The following is a 16,854-nucleotide window of genomic DNA, read 5'->3' as shown; positions in this document are numbered from 1 at the left end:
ACGGCAAAATGATGGATGGGTGTTCGTATTCTCTGCAACTACCCCCCCCCCCCTTCCCCTTCTCACAAACTGTATCCTTGATCATCCTGTTGCTGAATTCTTTTTACGAGCTGCCTATTGACGCAATATGGCAGCTGCAGTGGACTTTGAGGTCCACCATGATTATTCAATACTGTGTTTGCAGTGCCACATTACTAATCTATCTTTCCTGTCTTTGTGATGAGTACATTAACCTCTGTGGAGTTGTGCCTCGCTGCACAATATGTTCCACACCATCTTTAATCTGGTATTCTGTTGGGACTTTTGAGACGAATATATGAACATGTGAATAATACTAAGCGACAGGCTTCGATCCCGATGGTGTACTTCTAACAGAATGGCATGTACTGTAGGGCATCAATAAATTACATGTAATGAAAAGATGCCTCGAGGGTAGACCTATTGACTTTGGATTAATGCTTTATGCAGGGAGACATACTGTACTGTAGGCATGAAGAGAGGTTGATGGTCCTGATGATGCCGTTAATACAATATTTTCAATATTGTTGGAGAGAACGCTGATGATTACTCTGATGATGTGTGATAGAACATAGTGTATGTATCTCTATGGATGATGACAGTGGTGTAATTGATGATGACATTGATGACGACAATAATGACGACACTGGTGATGATGTCCATAGAGATACAGTATATACCATAGAGATACAGTACATACAGTATTATACTAGTATAGTACTAAATTTAGTTCTATACTGAACAAAAATATAAATGCAACAATTTAAACCGTGGAAAAAGTAAAGGGTTTTTAATACTTTCTGAAGACACTTAATAGAAACAAATACACTGAACAAAAATATAAATGTAACTTGCAACAATTTCGAAAATTTACTGAGTTACAGTTCATATAAGGAAATCAGTCTTGAAATTAATTCATTAGGCCCTAATCTATGGATTTCACATGACTGGGAATACAGATATGCATCTGTTAGTCACAGACACCTTAAAAAAAGGTAGGAGCGTGGATCAGAAAACCAGTCAGTATCTGGTATTTGCCTCATGCAAGCGAGACACATCTCCTTCGCAAATAGCTGATCAGGCTGTTGATTGTGGCTTGTGGAATGTTGTACCACTCCTCTGTGCGAATTTGCTGGATATTGGTGGGAACTGGAACACGCTGTCGTACACGTCAATCCAGAGCATTCCCAACATGCTCAATGGGTGACATGTCTGGTGAGTATGCAGGCCATGGAAGAACTGGGACATTTTCAGCTTACAGGAATTATGTAAAGATACTTGCGACATGGGGCTGGCTGTACATTATCATGCTGAAACACAAGGTGATGCGGGTGGCAGATGAATGGCACGACAATGGGCCTCAGGATCTCGTCATGGTACGTATGTACATTAAAATTGCCAGCGATAAAATGCAATTGTGTTCATAGTCCGTAGCTTATGCCTGCCCATACCATAACCCCACCGCCACCATGGGGTACTCAACGTTGATATCAGCAAACCGCTCGCCCACACTGTGCCATACAGGTGGTTTGTGGTTGTCAGGCTGATTGGACGTACTGACAAATTCTCTAAAACGACCTTCGAGGCGGCTTATGGTAGAGAAATGAACAGTCTGGCAACAGCTCTGGTGGACATTGCTGCAGTCAGCATACCAATTGCACGCTCCCTCAAAACATGATACATCTGTGTCATTGTGTTGTGTGACAACAGCACATTTTAGAGTGGCCTTATTGTCCCCAGCACAAGATGCACCTGTGTGATGATCATGCTGTTTAATCAGCTTCTTGATATGCCACACCTGTCAGGTAAATGGATTATTTTGGCAAATGAGAAATGCTCACTGAAAGGGATGTAAAACAATGTGTGCACAAAATTTGAGAGAAATAAGCTTGGGATATATTATATCAGCTCATGAAACATGGGACCAACATTTATTTACATGTTGCGTTTATATTTTTGTTCAGTGTACCAATTTTGTGACGATGTTAAGGCTCTTACCAGCTTGCCTTGGCAGCGTTGCGATCCCACTCCTTTCTCACACTTGTGGTGGATGCTCATCTTGCAGGCTTTGCAGCGAAGGCCATGCTTGGCTGTGTTGCCTGCCAGCATCACCACATGCTTGGAGGTGGTGCCTGTTGAAAACATTCATCTTTAATCTTTATGTGATGTATTCAGAAATTATTTGGCTGAATTATCTACATTTTCCATTACACAGTTCATTCGGCAATTCCCATGGCAGAATAAAATTCCAAAACACAATTCATTCCGCATTTCCCATGACACAGTACAATTTCATGACTCAATTCACTCAGCATTTTTTATGACAGAAGAAAGGGGATTCAATCACAAATACAGTACCATGCCATGTCAAATCAAACTTTATTTATCACATGCGCTGAATACAACAAATGTGGACCTTACCGTGAAATACTTACTTACAAACTCTTAACCAACAGTGCAGTTCAAGAGGACTTAAGAAAATATTTACCAAATAAACTAAAGTATTTAAAAAATAATAATATAAAGTAACACAATGACATAACTATAACGAGGCTATATACAGGGGGTACTGGTTCCGAGTTAGTGTGCGGGGAAACAGGTTAATTTGTACATGTAGGAACGGGTGAAGTGACTATGCATAGATAATAAACAGCAAGTAGCACAAAACAAATGGAGGGGGGCGGGGGGTCAATATAAACAGTCCGGTTAAACAGTCTGATTAATTGTTCAGCAGTCTTATGGCTTGGGGGTAGAAGCTGTTAAGGAGCCTTTTGGTCCTAGACTTAGCTCTCTGGTACCGCTTGCCATGCAGTAGCAGAGAAAACAGTCTATGACTTGGGTCACTGGAGTCTCTGACAATTTTATGGTCATGATTGGTTTTACCGGCCTACATGCAGAGGAATTCAGGACAGGTTAGTTAACTATCATTCTGTTGTAATCAGTCATTGCTACTAAGTACTACTAAGACATTGCCCATTTGCAGTGCTGTCAATCTCAGCCACAGCAGCGTTCACCTTGAGAGTGCAGTGGACCCAACTTATCTAGACTTGTCCGTCTTGCTAAGGTAAATAAATCAAGTCTTCAACAAACAAAGGGAACAAATATGACCTCCCCCAAGCCCAAACCATTTACCCCAAACTTCCTTTCTTAAACTTTGATTAAATTGGACCCAACTTAATCTAATACTCTTCTCCTCAGTGTCTAGATGCGCTTCCATTCACATTCAAAATCGTTCCCCTAATCTGGCTACAACAAAAAAAAATCCCCATGTGGAATTATACCTCCTGCCTCTGTGTCTAAACTGCAGCATTTCATTGATGTTTGAGTCACAGACATTGGCATAAATGAAGATTAATTAGGCTTCGTTGCGTTCGGGAGTTATGAAACAGACAGTGTGACTTTCTGTAAGCAAGAGAGAGAGAGAATTGTTTGGGTGAAGGAGCCCTGGTGATGATAGCAGATGCTTGGCACCATCTTTCTGACTCGCTTCCAAATTTTTATGAATGGTATTTTTTGGGTCGGGAATCAGCAGCACGCTTTGGCTGTCTGTAAATAAAGTTTTCTCCTAAAGACATTTGCCACTGAGAACCTTATCACAGGGCTCTCATTTTCAACCTTTGACCCTTGGAATGTCAGAGCAGATGTCATGCCCTGACCTTAGAGAGCCTTTTTATGTCTCTATTTGGTTTGGTCAGGGTGTGATCTGGGTGGGCATTCTATGTTATGTTTTCTATGTTTTTGTATTTCTATGTTTTGGCCGGGTATGGTTCTCAATCAGGGACAACTGTCTATCATTGTCTCTGATTGGGAATCATACTTAGGCAGCCTTTTCACCTTTTGTCATTGTGGGAAGTTATCTTTGTTAGGGGCACTATAGCCCTTGTAAGCGTCACGGTCGTTTCCTTGTTTTGTTGGTGACATTTTACAAAATAAAATAAAATGTACGCTCACCACGCTGCACCTTGGTCTCATTCCGACGATGGCCGTGACAGCAGAGGGTTGTTTCAGCCTCACTGGGGTCAGTTAAACGTTCACGCTTTATCTTTAGATTTAACATAGAGGGTTAGTACTTTTGAATGAAGATATAGATGAAATCCTTGCCACATATACCATTCCAATGACATGTAGCATGTGGCTAGCCTGAAAAACTGCAGTTAACTACCACTGATTAAACTAAATGTCCTCAATATTTATTTATTTTATTTTTTCATTTCACCTTTATTTAACGAGGTAGGCTAGTTGAGAACAAGTTCTCATTTGCAACTGCGACCTGGACAAGATAAAGCATAGCAATTCGACACATACAACATCACAGTTACGCATGGAATAAACAAAACATAGTCAATAATACAGTAGAACAAAAGAAAACAAGAAGTCTATATACAGTGAGTGCAAATGAGGTAAGATAAGGGAGTTAAGGCAATAAATAGGCCATGGTGGCGAAGTAATTACAATATAGCAATTAAACACTGGAATGGTAGATGTGTAGAAGATGAATGTGCACGTAGAGATACTGTGGTGCAAAGGAGCAAGATAAATAAATAAATATATAAATACAGTATGGGGATGAGGTAGGTAGATAGATGGGCTGTTCACAGATGGGCTATGTACAGGTGCAGTGATCTGTGAGCTGCTCTGACAGCTGGTGCTTAAAGCTAGTGAGGGAGATATGAGTCTCCAGCTTCAGAGATTTTTGCAGTTCGTTCCAGTCATTGGCAGCAGAGAACTGGAAGGAAAGATGACTAAAGGAGGAATTGGCTTTGGAGGTGACCAATGAGATATACCTGCTGGAGCGCATGCTACGAGTGGGTGCTGCTATGGTCACCAGTGAGCTGAGATAAGGCAGGGCTTTACCTAGCAGAGACTTGTAGATAACCTGTAGCCAGTGGGTTTGGCGACGAGTATGAAGCGAGGGCCAACCAACGAGAGCGTACAGGTCACAATGGTGGGTAGTGTATGGGGCTTTGGTGACAAAATGGATGGCACTGTGATAGACTGCATCCAGTTTGTTGAGTAGAGTGTTGGAGGCTATTTTATAGATGACTGCACCGAAGTCGAGGATAGGTAGGATGGTCAGTTTTACGAGGGTATGTTTGGCAGCATGAGTGAAGGATGCTTTGTTGCGATATAGGAAGGGGTCTGGATATTGTAGCCCAGGAGTGGGCTTCGGTGGTAGCACAGGATCACTGTCCAGGCTAGCTTCAGGCTAATTTGTGCTTGCTTCGGAATCTAAACGTTAGCCAGGAGTGGTCACGCGGGATTGCGGTTAGCTAGTTGCGAAGATCCAGATGAAAATGTTCAGAGTTTGCAGTAGGAATCCGGGAATATGGCGAGAAATAGGTCCGTTATGCTCTGGTTTGAGTCACGTTGTTCGAACTGGCGAGAGCTTTCCGAGCTGAAGGTTAGCTGATGACCGCTAGCAATGGTTTGCTAACTGATAGCTGGTAGGTAGTTAGCTGGCTAGCTTCAGTTGAGGGATTCCAGTTCCGAAGTAAATAGAAATACTTTAGAAAAAAGCAGATCCACGCCACATTGGGTGAGGCGGATTGCAGGAGAGTATTTAGAAGTTGAGTTTTAGGAAAATATTTTTAAAAGATATGCAAAGAATAAAATAAAAAAATATATATACAAGGGACACGACAGGACAAAAACAAAGACGTCTGAATGCTACGCCATCTTGGAATACTGGATTTTATTATCTGTTATCTGTGTCTATATTTCCGTATCAACCCCTTTTCTTCCCTTTTCTGCCCATGTTATTGATTGGCTTTGTAGAGTAGACTTCACAATAGCGTGTTCCTATGAAACCTAACTGATCATTAATTCCATCGACAATGGTGATCACGTAATAATATGCAACATATGAGTCTGTGATAGAAAAATTATGTAAATACCTGGGTTATTTGATATTAATGGTTAACAATTAATATTGAACTAATAGAAAGACATTTCTGTCCTGTTAGTGTCTCCACTCTAGTTCCCTAGAGCTTATCTGGGCGTATGGTCACCAGAGATGGCTTGAGCTGACAAATTAGTTAAAGACTGCATTACATAAACAAGATGTGGCGGGTGTAACCGAGATAGAGATAGCCAGGAGGAGTTTAGAACAATTCCTAATTTTCTCTAAATCCTCCTTGCATCTGGGAAACTAAGCCAGGGTGGGGTTAAGACAACAACCGACGTGCAGATAACGACAGGATGAACCCAGTGGCTTATGATGCTCCTTGGTCTGCATGAGGGGGGTTGAACCAACCATGAATGAGCATTGTTAGTGTCAGCTATACATAGTACTGTGCATTTGTGTAAATGTTTGGTTACTCGGTCCAACACTCAAGGGTGGGGGGTCGACCAGCCTCATTATTGCAATAAATAATCAATATTAAATAAAGGTGATTGTTTGAAGAAATGACCAAATCTCTTTCAGTACTTTCCACGACAAGCTCCACTGCCATTTGCCATTTGTCTGGCAAAACGATTTGCTTCCAGTAATTGATTAATCAATGAGCACGTGTCCATGCAGCCCAGACACTGTGTGTGTGTGAATATGTGAACACACAAAAGCCTGATCGATTCCATCACATCGCACCGAGGCAGAGTGAGCCTGGGTTTGTTTGAGTTCTGTTAGTGTCCATGTTGACTTACTGCACAGCCATCATTCATAATTTACAGTGGAATCTGGATTAGCGGTGAGATGTCATACAGGCCCAAATTACAGCAGTAAAACCTGATCCATAGGATGAGAGCTGAATATACAGCTGACATTTGGAGAGGCCCTGTCCAGGCTAGACAGATGAGACTGCCTGTGTCTCTGCCCCCTGTCAAACTGAAATGATCCTTAATTAATGACTTGTTGACGTGACTCTCAGCGCATCAGTGCTTGAATTGAGCTGGTGCACACCGGTATGGACTACATTGGCGTACCAGCACCTAAAATGTAGAACTCCAAGAGCAGGAATGAACAAAACTGCAAAGAGCAACAGCCATAGTTCCCATTAAAAAACGGTCATATAGGTACACAGTAAAAGCAGTAATTTCATACAAAGTTGTAAAGTACTGTCTATGAGCACCGACCTATAAAAAATGTTAATGATGACGCAATTATCATCATAAATTACTTTTTTTCTTAACAGGTCATGAATGACTGAGCACACCTTCATATCCCCCATCCGTCCAAAACAACTTTAACCAGAGGGAAAAGATAGGTTCTTATCCTGCAGTCTGTCCTGTGTTGTTTGACTAAGCCTCATTAATAGACAACAAAAGGAGTTGTTAGTGATACTGAGATGGAAACCAGAGGAATAGGATCCTTGTCAGATCACAATCAACAACAAGGCAACAAACAAATCAACAGCAACTGTAAACCAGAGGGGAACATGAGCCCTATAAACCTACACCTGTAGAGATTTTGTTCAAGCAAAGTCAGGTTATTGATAGTCTTGCACACTACAGTAGACTTCATAGGCCTGGTGACAAGGTTTGGTTACTGCTAATGTCAAATGTCAAGGTTACAACAAAGTGAACTCATACTAGTATGACTTGGAAGGCATGGATGACTGTTTCTACTGCATTTACTGTGTACCCTTTATGACTGTTTTTAATAGGAACTATGACTGGCCTATATTGTGATCACTGCAATATCTATCTGGATAGCTAAGAGTGCCTGATTGACAGCATAGCAAACCTGTGTAGCCACTTGGAGACAATGAAACAGTAATCATTCACGTCTCTTCCTGTTGAACACGGAACGAGGGAGAGCTTGGTTTGTTGTTTTTGAAAGTTTGTTGTTTTAAAAGTGTATTGAAAAGTTTCTTAGTAGCTAGCTATCTTTTGAGTTTTGATCCCGGAACCCGGTTGGCATTAGTTGCTGGGACTGCTACTCTCTGTCCAGCACATGAGGTTAGTGGCACCTTAATTGGGGAGAACTGGCTCCATTCGTTCCATTCCAGCCATTATTATGAGCCGACCTCCCCTCAGCAGCCTCCACTGCTGTCCAGTGATCTTGCCGACCAAGGCCGGATCTGAGGAGCTGTTTGGTGTAGCTGCTAGCTAGCTGTTAGCTAGCTGCCTATCAAGCTAGCAGGGTTTTCATGAGGGGTTGAACGCAGCCCACGACGTGGTTAGCCATTGTGGTTGGGACCACGGATTGTCCCGGGCTTGTGGCTATGTAGATCCCTGCTGTTTATTGTTTTCAATCTTCCCTGTGACCTGACCTGTCTGGAACTGCGAGGAGTAACAGCGCAACCTACTTTGCTACCATGACAAAGACCAAAGCTGGCAGGAGTACCATTGAGGACAGTGGTGTCTGTCTATCACAGGTGAAGGATCTTTTAAACAATCAAAAATAGTTCTACAAGCAGTTGTTACAACAACAAGAAAATAGCTTGTGTTTTGTCCAAATACTGGTGGAGTCAACTAATAAAAGAATGCACAACCTGACCAGAGAGGTCCAGGACCTGAAGAAATGTTTGCAGTTCTTCTAAGATGACAGCAATCTGTAAGTCATTGAGGGAGGACATCAGTTCTGTATGTGAATACATGATAACAATGACAGAGAAATAAGATTATTTTGAGGTACAATCAAGGCGACACCACATGGTTGTGGACGGAATTGCAGAATCTCCACATGAGACCTGGATGGAGTCTGAGGACAAAGTGAGGGAAATTATCTCAGAGAAACTGAAGATGGACCACAAGAAGATTGAGGTAGAGCGCACCCACAGAACTGGAAAACCCACCATCGGCCCAGGTGACAGGTCCAGGCCGATAAGTGGTCAAGTTCCTGAGGTTCAAGGACAAGGTAGCTATTCTGGAAAGAGCCAAGAACATGAGAGGAACATACATCTTCCTCAATGAGGACTATCCTAAAGCTGTGCACCAGAAGAGAAAATAACTTATCCCAGCCATGAAAGCTGCCATAGTGTGTGGGGTCATTGCTTGAATCCGCTATGACAGGCTCATTGCACACCCTGATAGAGCCAAGCTTATGGGTTCGTAGCTTCAACCTGCAGCACACACACACCAACTGATTAATGGAATGTATATTTTGTTTTCTTGCTACATGTATAGCATTCATATAATAGCAATTTCTAAGACTCACTTAGATAATTCATTTGATGATACAGCAGTAGCAATACAAGGATATAACATCTATAGAAGAGACAGACATTCTTATGGGGGAGGTGTTGCTGTATATATTCACAGCCATATCCCTGCAATGCTTAGAGAATATCTTAGTCAAGGGTGTTGTGGTTACAGGTTCACTTTGCACATCTAAAGCCTTTTATTTTGGGATATTGCTTTAGGCCACCAAGTGCTTACAGTCAGTATCTAAATAATGTGTGTGAAATGCTTGATAGTGTGTATGTGATGTAAACAGAGAGGTCTACTTTCTTGGGGAACTGAATATTGACTGGTTTTCATCAAGCTGTCTGCTCAAGAGGAAGCTTCTCAATGTAACCAGTGCCTATAACCTGGTTAATCAACTACCAAGGTGTTTACAAACACTACAGGAACAAGATCATTCACATGTATCAATCGCAGTTTTACTAATACTGTAGAACTTTGTTCTAAAGCTGTATCCATACTCATTGGATGCAGTGGTTATATCCAGGAAAGCCAAAGTTCCAATTGCTGGGCCTAAAATAGTGCTGTGACTCTTATGTGGATGATGTTAAAGATATTTGTTGGTCTGATGTGATTAATAAGGAGCATCCAAGTGCTGCACTTGATGAATTTATGAAATTTCCTCTTCCAATTATTGATAAACATGCACCTGTTAAGAAACTGACTGTTAGAACTGTTCAGGCGCCATGGATTGATGAGGAGTTGAACAACTGTACGGTTGAAAGAGACGGGGCAAAAGGAGTGGCTAATAAGTCTAGCTGTACAAATAACTGGCTGATTTACTGCAAATTGAAAAATGATATGAGTAAACTCAACAAAAAGAAGAGGAAACTGTATTATGAAGCCAAGATCAATGATATAAAGAATGATGGAAAAAAACGTTGGAGTAGTTTAAATGAAATTATGGGCAGAAAGACAGCTAATGAAGCCACTGAAACCCTTAACAAAGAGCTGCAGTCTGTTTTAGAAAAAAAAAATGGTCCTGAACATCTGTAAAACTAAGAGCATTGTATTTGGAACAAATCATTCCCTAAATTAGACCTCAGCTCAATCAGGTAATGAATGGTGTCGCTGTTGAACAAGTTGATTATCTTGATTATTGTCCAGTCGTGTGGTCGAGTGCTGCAAGGAAAGACCTAGTTAAGTTGCAGCTGGCCCAGAACAAAGAAGCATGTCTTGCCCTTCATTGAAATCAGAGGGCTAATATAAATACTATGCATGCCTGTCACGGTCGTCCTCCTCTTCGTCTGAAGAGGAGAGGCGAGAAGGATCAGAGGACCAATATGCGGCGTGGTAAGTGTCCATGGTAAAATCTTTAATAAAGAAAGACTGAACACTATACAAAAGAGTAACAAAAACAATAAACCAAATTCGACCGTGAAGCTACAAAATGAGACCTGTGCTGACACAAGCCACTAACATAGACAATCACCCACAAACAAACAGTGCAACCCAGGCTACCTAAGTATGATTCTCAATCAGAGACAACTAATGACACCTGCCTCTGATTGAGAACCATACTAGGCCGAAAACATAGAAATGCCCCAAAACATAGAAAAACAAACATAGACTGCCCACCCAACTCACGCCCTGACCATACTAAATAAATACAAAACAACGGAAATAGAGGTCAGAACGTGACAATGCCAGTCTCTCTTGGCTAAGAGTTGAGGAGAGACTGACCGCATCACTTATTTTTTTTATGAGAATCATTAATGTGTTGAAAATACCAATTTGTTTGCATATTCAACTTACCCACAGCTCTGACACACACACTTATCCCATTAGACATGACACCATGGGGTCTTTTCACAGTCCCCAAATCCAGAGAAATTGGAAGAAAGCGTACAGTATTTTATAGAGCCATTATTGCATGGAACTCTGTTCCATCTCATATTGCACAAATGAACAGCAAACCTGGTTTCAAAAGACAGATAAAGCGACACCTCACGGCACAACGCCTATCCCCTATTTAACCTAGATATTTTATGCGTATGTATTGATATGTTGTCTACGTGTGTCTTTTTTAAATTGATGTAGTTCTGTCCTTGAGCTGTTCTTGTCTATTAATGTTCTGTATTATGTAATGTTTCATGTGGACCCCAGCAAGAGTAGCTGCTGCTTTTGCAACAGCTAATGGGGATCCTTAAAAAATACCAAATAATACCAAAGGTCAAATTAAACCCTTGTCACACAGTTGTTGAATGTGGGTGCTTTCACTGACTCATTGTGATAACATGGAAGAATGATGAGAACCCCTCACGCTGAATGAGATGAGTGCAACTATAGAATGAGCCATGGTGCCCAAGTGCCTAGACACTTCCATCTGACAAAAGCCATCCCCACTGCCCTTTCAGCTGGGTAATGACATACGGTGGTGAATGGTGGCTGGTGGGGTGAGTTGGCAAGAAGCTTCAGATTATAACAGGAGAAGTGATGGCACCATGGCAACCGCAGTAATAGTTTGGACATGTGACAGACCTGAACCCTGTATTGTCACTTTCTGATTTTTTTCCGCATTTTGTTGAGTTACAAAGTGGAATTGAAATATATTTGAGCCCTAGGACCATGCCTCAGGACTTCCTGGCATGTGGACTCCTTGCTGTCCCCAGTCCACCTGGCCGTGCTGCTGCTCCAGTTTCAACTGTTTTGCTTGCGGCTATGGAACACTGACCTGTTCACCGGACGTGCTACCTGTCCCAGACCCGCTGTTTTCAACTCTCTAGAGGCAGCAGGAGCGGTAGAGATACTCTTAATGATCGGCTATGAAAAGCAAACTGACATTTACTCCTGAGGTGCTGACCTGTTGCACCCTCGACAACTACTGTGATTATTATTATGACCATGCTGGTCATTTATGAACATTTGAACATCTTAGCCATGTTCTGTTATAATCTCCACCCGGCACAACCAGAAGAGGACTGGCCACCCCTCATAGCCTGGTTCCTCTCTAGGTTTCTTCCTAGATTTTGGCCTTTCTAGTGAGTTTTTCCTAGCCACTATGCATCTACACCTGCATTGCTTGCTGTTTGTGGTTTTAGGCTGGGTTTCTGTACAGCACTTTGAGATATCAGCTGATGTAAGAAGGGCTATATAAATACATTTGATTTGATTTAATTGTACTTTCTTGTCATTGATCTACATACAAATAATATATCATGTCAAAGTGAAAAGAACATTCTATTAAAAACAATAATATATATATATATTTTTTTAAATAGAATGTTCTTTTCACTTTTACATTATATAACATTATATTAAATAATATATAATAATATATAATAATATAATATAACAAAATAATATAGAATGTCAAAGTGAAAAGAACATTCTATTTAAAAAAAAAATATATATATATATATATATATATATATATATATATTTTAATAGAATGTTCTTTTCACTTTGACATTATATATTATTTTGTATATATATATATATATATATATACACACAGTACCAGTCAAAAGTTTGGACACACCTACTCATTCAAGGGGTTTTCTTCATTTACTATTTTCTACATTGTAGAATAATAGTGAAGACATCAAAACTATGAAATAACACATATGGAATCATGTAGTAACCAAATCTAAATATATTTGATATTCTTCAAAGTAGCCACCCTTTGCCTTGATGACAGCTTTGCACACACCTGGCGTAGAACATTCGGGAGAAGCTTAGTAATGTCATTTACTCGAGCTCCGGGATAGGACAGTGTTTTTGCACCAGAAACAGTGCCATTTCTTACCATGGAGCTGCCCAAAATCACGGCTGGCGAGAAGGACGAGGAAATCTGCCCACTTCTATGCTTCACAGGTTTCGGAGAACCCTTCAAGGACGGGTGAGAGGCAGGATAACTTGAGCCCAAAGCTCCCAACGCCTGGTGCAGGCCTCTGACAGATGGAGAAGCTCCGCTCGATCCAGAGCAAGGACGGAAGGTGGCCTACGTCGACTTGGATATTGTAGGGGAAGGAGTAGGCACAGCGTTCGCAGACACAGGTACCCCTAGCGACGAAGGAGTAAGAAGATCAGGCTCCAGGGCGGCGAAACTATTCATTGTTTGTATCCGCTCTGGGCCTCTCGTTGGGAGTGTAGACTACTTTGCGTGAGGACGCTGTCTTCGGATTCCACAGCTCGTGACATGCAACCATAGTTAATTGGCATGCTCCTCTTGCTGTGCTCCTTCGACTCCACTATCACATGGGGGAGGAGAGGCAGGAGATGGCTCCCTTGGCATTGAACGCCGGGCAACACCGGCCTGTTGGACAATGACAAATGGCAAGGCAGAGATGCAGCCAACAAGCTTGAACTCCGTCCAGCTACCGGTGTAGCTAAAAAAGGTAAACATTCCACTCTGCGTTTTCCCCAGTTTCTTACGTAGACTGGCGACCTGCTTGATCAAGGAAGCCACTTCAATCGTCGGCAAGCAGACAATTGCTGCATGGGAACTTCGAGTGATCCAGCTTGTCCCAAAACAAAGCGTAGTAGATACAGCTCCTACAGCACTGGAACCGTTCATTTACTCCTCCAGACAAAGAGGGCTCCATTGCACAACACATCTGGGACTAACTTCTTTAGCTTGATGGCTAGCTAAGGTTAGCGGCAGGCTTCAACCTGCCTGTTAAGTGGGATTCCGGGACAAATAAATAGCGTTTCTAACTGTTAAAAGCTAACCGCATCGCAGAATCTATGCAAAAACATGTTCCGCATTTCTACGCATTTCTACGAAGATTGGTTACCTTTAGTCAAAAACAACAAACCAAGTTTTTCCAGCATAGTGTTCAGCTGCGCACTGGGGTGGTTTTCAGGATAAAAATAAATGGGACGGAGCTAAGCACAGGCAAAATCCTATATGAAAACCTGCTTCAGTCTGCTTTACACAAGACACTGGAAGTGGAACCAAGAAGTGAATGTTTCTGAGTGGCTAAGTTTTGACATAAATCTGCTTGAAAATCTATGGCAAGATTTGAAAATGACCTTCTAGCCATGATCCTCAACACCATGACAGAGCTTGAAGAATTTTGAAAATAATAATAGGCAAATATTGCACAATTCAGGTGTGTCTCTTATGAGACATACCCAAGAAAACTCACACCTGTAATCGCTGCCAAAGGTGTTTCTACCATGTATTGAATCAGGGGGTGAATACTTATCTAATCAAGGTATATTAGTGTTTATATTTTTCATTAACCTTTAAAAACATTTTTCTTCCAATTTGATATTACAGAGTATTTTATGTAGATCGTTGACGAAAAAAATGACAATTCAATCCATTTTAATCCCACTTTGTAACACAATAAAATATGAAGAAATCCAAGGGGGGTGTAGACTTACAGTAGGTGGCCAATAACCCAATGACCCCTCTGACAGAACTACAGTGTTCCTTGGCAGAGATGGGAGAACCTGCCAGAGAGTCCAGACGGAAGCCACTCTTGAGAAAAAAGCACATGACAGCAGGCCTGGAGATTGCAAAAAGGCATGAGAAGGACTGAGCGCCAAAGGCAAAAAAGATGCTGTGTTCTGTTGAGACAAACATTTTTACTCTTTGGCCTGAATTCAAAGCGCTATGTCTGGGGGAAAAAAAGGTAAGACTCATCACTTGTCTAACACTATCTCTACCGTGAAGCATGGTGGTGGAAGCATCATGCTATTGGGATGCTTTTCAGCGGCAGGGACTGGCAGACTGGTAAGGATAGAGGGAACAATGAATGGAGCCAAATACAGGCAAATCCTTGATGAGATCCGAGACTGGAGCGATGATTTATGTTCCAACGGGACAATGACCCCAAGCATACAGCCAAAGCAATGCTGGAATAGCTTCAGAACAAGAATGTAAAAGTCATTGAATGAACCAGCCAAAGCCCAGACTTGAAAATCTGTGGAAAGATTTGAAGATTGCTGTTCACTGCCACTGCCCATCTAACTTAACAGAGCTTGAGAAAGACCCCAAGGACGAATGGTAGAAAATCCCCAAATCCATATGTGCAAATCCATATGTGCACAACAGCCTACCCAAGACGACTCTAAGCTGTAATTGCTGCCAAAGGTGCTTCTAGAAAGTATTGACTCAAGGGTGTGAAACTTATGTAAATTCTGTATTTCATTTTCAATACATTTGCTAAAATATCTAAAAACATTTTTTCATTTTGTCATTATGGGAATTGTGTGTAGACTTGTGTTTAATCCATTTTGAAATCAGGCTGTAACACAACAAAATGTGACTCACCACCTGGATTTGGTTTTATGAAGCAAAATTTGAAATTGTGTTTCTTACATTGGATAAAATTAGACTCAGTGCTACAAAATGGTATATCATACACTGCATTTGAGGAACAATGGGAAACTAATTCTGCTTTGAAAATTGATACATTTGAGAAAATGGCCTTTGAATGTTTTGTTATCAGGTGAAGAGCTCTAATTTGCCACCACCCATTCAGCATCATTCACCCCGTTTCGCCTCGTTTCGCTCTGGCAACGTTTAGAGTGCACACTTGACGCTCTGGCTGAAGATTTGTTTACCTCTGGATAACATGAAAACAGCCTAACCAGCTCTGCTGTCAACAATTTCATTACGCTTTTTTACAGACGTTTACTGACACCAACCATATTCAACGGTTGTTGTACACTTTAGCTTAAGACGTGTAGCTAGCCAGCGAGGTAAACAATGAACCTAGCTAGGTAAACAACGTGTAAGATCACACATGTCACATAACGTCGACGTTAGCTAACGAGCCAGCCATTTAACATTTAGCTAGTTAAACAACAATGAACATAGTGCCAATCATGTTGTTACTACCCTGCATGACTATGCTGGAGGCTAACCAACCAGGTTCAATGTTAGCTAGCTAACTGTAGGCTCAAACTTGCAAAGAAAACGGCTCTGGGATACAAATAATAACATCATACACGTAACGTTAGTTAGGGAGCCAGCCAGCTAACGTTAGCTAGCTAACAGTACACTTTAGCTTAAAATATGTAGCTATCTAGCTAGGTTAACAATGAACCTAGCTAGGTAAACAACGTGTAAGATCACACACGTCACGTAAAGTTAGCTAACGAGCCAGCCAGCTAACATTAGCTTGTTAAACAACAATGAACATAGTGCCAAATCACGTTGTTACTACCCTGCATGAATCTGCGGGCCCTAACCAACCAGGTTCAATGTTAGCTAGCTAACATTAGGCTCTAACTAGCAAAGCAAATGGTTCTGGGATACGAATAATAACATCATACACGTAACATTAGCTAGGCAGCCAGCCAGCTAACATTAGCTAGCTAGCTAACAGTACATTTTAGCGTGAAATGAAACCACTTACTGTCAAAATTAGAAAAGTGCAATATCTGAAAATATAGCTAGCTAGACTATCTTACCTGTCCCTATACATCATCATGCATGATGGACGCGTCCCCCTGTCACGGATGCCATGCCATGGTTGCCCTTAGTTTGAAGATGTAATCCGGAGACAGGTGTTTTCGCCATCTCTTTAGCTATCAAACTCTAATTCCACTGATTTCGAAACTCGATCCTCCAGAAAGTGGAGAGCAACACTTAGGCAGCTCCACTACACAATATATTTTTTTTAAAGCAGCATTCGACAGGATTACCAGCACAGACAGACCAGCTCAAATAGACAGAAGTGTTTACAGATGGCATACAAGTTTGTTATTAAGGCACATGAAAGTTCACATGTTCCAGAAGGCAATTTTGCCAAA

General features: G+C 41.4%; 1 protein-coding gene across 1 annotated transcript in view; it reads right to left on the bottom strand.

Moving 5' to 3' along the window:
* The window catches only part of LOC110505296 (SH3 and cysteine-rich domain-containing protein), an 86,587-nt gene that overhangs the window by 55,938 nt on the left and 13,795 nt on the right, over positions 1-16,854 (bottom strand). The window contains exon 3 of the mRNA XM_021584440.2: positions 2,017-2,150. Within this exon, the coding sequence (XP_021440115.2) occupies positions 2,017-2,150 (134 nt within the window). The remainder of the gene's footprint in view (positions 1-2,016; positions 2,151-16,854) is intronic.

This window comes from Oncorhynchus mykiss, chromosome 25 (assembly GCF_013265735.2).
Source record: "Oncorhynchus mykiss isolate Arlee chromosome 25, USDA_OmykA_1.1, whole genome shotgun sequence".
NCBI lineage: Eukaryota > Metazoa > Chordata > Actinopteri > Salmoniformes > Salmonidae > Oncorhynchus > Oncorhynchus mykiss.
The sequence above is the reverse complement of the archived record's forward strand: the minus strand, read 5'-3'. Positions and strand labels throughout refer to the sequence as shown.